This window comes from Syngnathus leptorhynchus, chromosome 21, assembly GCF_054491065.1.
Source record: "Syngnathus leptorhynchus isolate UIUO chromosome 21, UIUO_Slep, whole genome shotgun sequence".
Taxonomy (NCBI): domain Eukaryota; kingdom Metazoa; phylum Chordata; class Actinopteri; order Syngnathiformes; family Syngnathidae; genus Syngnathus; species Syngnathus leptorhynchus.
Window position 1 is genome coordinate 5,019,943 of NC_141215.1, and position 6,000 is coordinate 5,025,942.

Sequence of the window (6,000 nt, forward strand, 5' to 3'; positions counted from 1 at the left end):
CTTTCAATTCCTTAACGCACTTTAAAAGAACCTTGCTGCCTTTGTAACTTCACTGAAACAAATGAAAAAGTTCTTCAAAGTGCATTGAGGAAAAAGTCTAATCACTTTAAATAAGGCAAAAGAGTTGTTTTCTCTTTTAGGAAACTTACCGTCTAGATATGTCTGAAATAAAAAATTTTTTTTTAATTTTCTATGGTTGATATTGTTCAGAAATTGTAATGTGCAATCTTATGAGGCTCAAAGTGAAATATGACCTTTGCAATGTACATTTACCGTGCACAGTATTTGATTTCATCTAATTAAATATGAAACATGCGACAATTAAGTCCAACTCGGAGTTTAGCTTGTGAAACAGCACTACGCGATGGACAAAAGATGCACACCAACGCAAAAAAAAGTTCTTTTCTTAACAAGTTGCTTTATTTTTGCGTTACATGTTCTAAAATAGCATTTTATGCTTTATATCTGCATTATATTTACAAGAGAACTTGTTTCACATTTTGAGGCCATTTTCATGTATTTTATTTTATTTTTTTTAAATACAAGGCCGTGTCATCTGACTGGTTCTGGCTTCTTCTTTTCTATACTGAGCCGAGCAGCTGTTAAACGCTGACTTCGCTGGATGGTAAAGTCACTGGGCCCTAACTGGGTAATCTTACCACTTCCCAGGCACTCGTCACCTTTGTAGAGCACTGCGAACTGAGAGAGGGAGTTGCTAAACTGTATGAAAACAGTTGAAAAGTTGCATTGATTTCTTTTTTTTTCTTTACCTGTCCAGGCGTTAAAGCTCTGAGCGGCTGCGCAAGTGAAATCCATACAGAGCCGTCCATGTTAAGCGTCACGGTGCAGGGAGCTGGAAAGCAATCGAAATGATGTTGACTAAGTTTTTTTTTTTAATTGAAATTCTTTATCAATAAATATACACACTTAGCGGCATCTGGTGGATGAAGCGGAAATGGCACTCCATCATCTTAGTCCGGACCAGTTGGGGCGGAGGTTCCTCGGCGATCCAGTGGAAGCGGTCGGTCCGCAGGATGTCGCGGAAAAGAGACGGGTGATTGGTCGACGGCGCCTAAGACCAAAGGCATTTGAAGGAATATCGACCGAGTGATATTTGAACAGTCTGACCGCCTTACCACCACCACATCGCCAGTATTGATATCCTTGTCCACCACAAACCAGGCATCCCTCTGTCCCCCAATCCGTGCCCGCTGGCCCAGCGTCAAGGTGAACCAGCCCTTGTGTGTGCCCATTACAGTTCCATCCTCGATGGATACAAAGTTGCCAGGTTTAGGTTTGAGGTACTGAGGGCGAAAAGATATTGACTGACAAATAAATCATGAGCAGTTTAGGAAATCAGAAATGCTCCCTTACCTCCAAAATAAAGTTTTCAAAGTTCCTCTCGCCAATGAAGCAGATGCCCATGCTCTGAAATAACAAATTGGGATGAATGAAACACAAATGTGGTTTATGCGAGCTCTTATTTTGAGTCACCTCTTTCTTCTTCAGCACATGGTGAAAGCCCGCTTCAGCCGCCATCTTTTTCACAAAGTCCTTGGTGAGACCGGAAAGCGGGAACACGGTCTGCCGTAGGGCATCCTGGGAGATCTGGCTGAGAAAGAAGGTCTGGTCTTTGACGAGGTCGGCCCCCTTGTGCAGTCTCACGGCTGCAAAGGGGGCAGAGCGGTGAGGAGAATTAGGGTGCAAAAAGTGGGAATGAAGAAGGAAGGCGGGCGGGCAACGCGTACGGTTTCGGACGTCAAATCGATTTCTGAAGAGCACCAGGGGCCCGGTTTTGGGGGTCTGCTGGAAGACCTCCTCGTCTTCCTGCGAGGTCCTAGCGTAGTGGCCGGTTGCCATTGCGTTAGCACCTACATGCCAAAAAGCACCCAAAAAGGTCAGATTATTATATTTTTGTTACCCACCCATGTTGTAGACTAGAACATACCTAGAGTTATGATGGCATACTTGTGGAAATGGTTGAATTTGATATGCTTATTGCAGAGTATATCTGGGTTGGGGGTTCTTCCTTTCTCATATTCCTTTAATAAATTACTAAAAAAAGGTGCAGAAGACCACAATTAGACAGGCAGGAAAAGGCACTTATAACATGGATGTTGATGTTTCGAATATACCTAAAAACCTCATGCCAGTATTCCTTAACATATGACACTTGATGGAAGGGAATGTCCAGCATCTGGCACACTTTGTAGGCATCCTCACAGTCCTTCTCTGTGCTGCACACCCCACTTTCATCCAGGGAGTCCCAGTTCTTCATGAAAACCCCGGTCACATTGTAGCCTGGAATGAGAAACATTCAAGTTTGTATTGTTTGGTAATGGTAGTGGTGTACCTAATAAAGTGACCTGTCAATGTGACTTCGACCTACCTCTTTTCTTTAGCAATAGAGCCGCGACAGAGCTGTCGACGCCGCCCGACATGGCACAAACGACGTGCCGTATAACACCCATCTTATTCGACAAATTCCGCTCACAAACTTATAACATGTAAAAGAAATTGCCTTAAACATTCATCAGTCACTCGGGACGACGGCCATTGTTGTGGTCCTTTGCGGATAACTGTCCGGCTTGAAACCATACTGATGGCGGAACCTTTCTTTCAGATGGCGGGGGACAAAGCGCGTATCGCCTGACAGGTGTGTAATTTACTCAGTCAAGGAAGAAAATCACGTACTTGATTTCTTTTTTTAAATCATTTTATAACAAATACAGTAAATTGCAACATGGCATTTTTTTGTTTGCATCTGACAATGACAAATGTCAGCTACATTACATCCTTAGTGGCCATTCTGCATACAACTGCATCCAGAAGAGTTCCACACTTCTCCTCCTCTGGGTTGATTTTGTACAGCTGAAAAAAAACAAGACAATTAGAAAGATAAAAACATTCATTGGGACAAATGTATCCATTATCCAACAGTACCTTTTTAATTTGTTCAAGGTCTGACAAGGATGATATGTCCTCCACTGGAATCTGCACTCCATCCACTTTGGTCACCATGTCACTCACAAGGTGGGATTCTTCTTTGGTGTGGACCAAGACCACCAGGACGGTGCCATCACCGTCCGAGATGCCAAATCTTTTAAAGGCCTCCGAGATCTGTACAGAGAAATAATTTGCTCGGATCCAAACAAGCAGTTTGTATGAATGAAGAGCAAACTTACATTATTAGTAGGTGACAGGTTGAAGATGATCTCTGAAAACAAGCCTCTTGTCTTCATTTGATTATGTTTGTGTAAGTGCACAGCCTTATTTGCAGCCACCAGAACTTGGAAAGGACTCACCAGCTAATGCAAAGGGAAAATCTCATTTAAAAAGCTGCATGACACATATTTCAGCAAAGGTTTCAACTCACCATAGTTGGCTTGATCAGGGCACCTTTTATTTTCCCATCCATGGCGTTTTGCCGTAGCTCGGCGGCATTTTGCACGTCTTTAAAAAGAATTTGCGTGACATTGAGCTCGGGGTAAAGTTCCAGCGTCTGAGATACATGCATGTTTTTTTTTAGACCAATGATGAGCACAATAAAGAGAAATTGACATTGCACATGAGGGAAACATAGGGGGGGGGAAATACCGAAACACCGGAAGAACGCATTTGGGTAACTCTAATTTACAAAAATAATTTTGTTAAAATAGAAATTACATTCTGTGCACAATTCTAAAACCTGACATAAAATTACAAACGTATTTTCAGCTTGGTTACATGTTAATACGACGTCCAAACACATTTGCAACAAATATCTCGTACATGTTACCACATCGAGCCTATTTTTGTAACGGACTGCTCGCCGTCGTCAACAAAAGCGCTTCCGTTTTCTACCTGCAATCTAAACAATAGGCATCTCCTCTTACTTTTAGGTGCTTTTCAATCGTGCATATTCTAGTAATGCGGATAAAACGAAAAGTTCGCATCTTTCACAGATAGTTTCCAGTAGCAATTGCGTTTTACATCGCGTTTGGAAAATGGATAAATATGAAGGCTACATCTTCACCGCATTGTGCAGCACCAACTTTCTGGTGTCTTGCCTGCTCTTCTCTAAAATCACCCGAGAGCAACGAGAACCTTACATGGACGAGATTTTCCATGTGCCCCAAGCTCAAAACTATTGCCACGGGAAATTCAACCAGGTAGGGTAATTAATCCTCTTAAATGCTATAGTAACTAGCGGATTACTTAACGGAGCTAATCCGGAGACAACTGAATTAAACCACTTGATTTCCCCCCCCATCCCTAATTCGTGTTCATGTTCTTCTCTACAATGCAAATAAATAATTAGAAAGAGATGCTAGTACAGATAATTAACTGATAATTATGGACACTTGCAAACTCTCATCCCCCCTTTTTTTTTTTTTTTTTTTGGTGCAGTGGGACCCAATGATTACGACTCTCCCGGGCCTCTACCTGTTCTCCGTGGGCATCATCAAGCCAGTGGTACGACTGGCCGACATGACTGGCGACGTGGTGTGCTCCACGGCCATGCTGCGCTTCATCAACCTCCTCTTCAACTGCGGCAATCTCTACCTGCTCTACCGGCTCATTTGCAAGCTGCACCCGAAGGAGAAGGTGAGCCTCGAATATCTTTTTCAGAGTTGACTGTAAAAGAAAAAGCTTTTCTTGCAGACGCGAACGGCTACGAGGCGGATCCTCTCGGCCCTGTCGCTGTCCACTTTCCCGGTGTTGTACTTCTTCAACTTCCTCTACTACACGGACGCCGGGTCCACCTTCTTTATCCTCTTCACGTATCTCATGACGCTGCACGGCTGCCACAAGGCGTCGGCGCTGCTCGGCGCCTGCGCCGTCCTCTTCCGCCAGACCAACATGGTGTGGTTGGCCTTCTGCGCCGGCACTCTGGTGGCCGCCCATATGGACGAGGCGTGGCGGGCGGCGCATTCCAAAAAGTCTGACGACAAGTCGGCTGCCTTTCAGGTCCCGTTTTCCCTCAGCGGCGCCAAACGGGTTGTGCTTTTCAGTGTGGATTTTTTCACTTCAGCCGGGCACCTGAAGGCGGCGCTGCTGGCGGCGTGGCCCTACGCCCTGGTGGCGACGGGATTCTTCGTCTTCCTGTGGCAAAACGGCGGCGTGGTGGTGGGCGACCGCGCCAACCACGAAGCTTGCCTCAACTTCCCGCAGCTCTTCTACTTCCTCTCCTTCGCCCTCTTCTTCTCCCTGCCCATCACGCTGTGTCGTCACCGCGTGCGGCGCTTCTTGCAAGCCATGAAAAAGCAGCCCGTCCTCTTCCTCGTGGCCACCGTGGTCTCCGTCCTCCTGGTGTGGAAGTTCACCGCCGTGCACAAGTACCTGCTGGCTGACAATCGTCACTTCACCTTCTACGTGTGGAAGAGGTTCTTCCGAAGCCACGAGATGCTGCGCTTCCTCCTGATCCCCGTGTACATTTTTGCCGGCTGGCACTTCCTGGACTCGCTCAAGGCGCGATCGCTCTTCTGGAGCTTGGCGTTCCTGACGTGTCTCCTGGCCGCCACAGTCCCGCAGAAGCTCCTGGAGTTCCGTTACTTCATCGTGCCGTACCTGATGTACCGCCTGCACATGCCCCTGCCGTCCCTGGCCAGGCTAGCGTTGGAGTTGCTGCTGTACACGGCCGTCAACGCCGTCACCATTTACGTCTTTGTGGCCAAGACGTTCCGGTGGCCGGACAGCGCCGCCACGCAGAGGTTCATGTGGTGAACTCAATGGAGGAAGGCGCAATGAGACATTGCACGACATCATGTAATTCATTTTTGGTGGCTTTATTGTCATTATGGAGACCCATTAGCTTTTTTTATGTGTACTAGTCAAGGAGACATTTTCTATCCACTGTGTTGTTTTGAACTCTTTTCCCCCAGTATGTATTTCTTGCAAATTCAGTGTTTGTTTTTTTCTATTTCATTCTCAAATTCTTTTCATGAACGGTTTTCTTTTTCTGTCCAACGACATATGATTGCTGTCATCAATAAAAGGAATGAAATACATTTTAAAAAA

At 45.6% G+C, this 6,000-nt stretch overlaps 3 protein-coding genes across 3 annotated transcripts; 1 reads left to right on the forward strand and 2 right to left on the reverse strand.

Moving 5' to 3' along the window:
• Positions 1-509: 509 nt before the first annotated feature.
• Positions 510-2,613, reverse strand: trmu (tRNA 5-methylaminomethyl-2-thiouridylate methyltransferase). Its single transcript, XM_085902493.1, has 10 exons — positions 2,390-2,613; positions 2,136-2,301; positions 1,949-2,055; positions 1,749-1,871; positions 1,495-1,667; positions 1,375-1,428; positions 1,137-1,304; positions 928-1,072; positions 771-853; positions 510-699 (listed from the first exon to the last, which is right to left on the reverse strand). Exons 1-10 carry the CDS (start codon positions 2,469-2,471, stop codon positions 553-555), a joined length of 1,248 nt encoding a protein of 415 aa, XP_085758619.1. The 5' UTR covers positions 2,472-2,613; the 3' UTR covers positions 510-552.
• An 85-nt stretch (positions 2,614-2,698) lies between these two features.
• On the reverse strand, positions 2,699-3,758 carry tprkb (Tp53rk binding protein). Its single transcript, XM_085902831.1, has 4 exons — positions 3,377-3,758; positions 3,186-3,308; positions 2,944-3,120; positions 2,699-2,871 (listed from the first exon to the last, which is right to left on the reverse strand). The coding sequence occupies exons 1-4, from the start codon at positions 3,515-3,517 to the stop codon at positions 2,785-2,787; spliced, it is 528 nt and encodes a 175-aa protein (XP_085758957.1). The 5' UTR covers positions 3,518-3,758; the 3' UTR covers positions 2,699-2,784.
• A 48-nt stretch (positions 3,759-3,806) lies between these two features.
• alg10 (ALG10 alpha-1,2-mannosyltransferase) lies at positions 3,807-6,000 on the forward strand. Its single transcript, XM_085902830.1, has 3 exons — positions 3,807-4,151; positions 4,390-4,587; positions 4,645-6,000. The coding sequence occupies exons 1-3, from the start codon at positions 3,987-3,989 to the stop codon at positions 5,704-5,706; spliced, it is 1,425 nt and encodes a 474-aa protein (XP_085758956.1). The 5' UTR covers positions 3,807-3,986; the 3' UTR covers positions 5,707-6,000.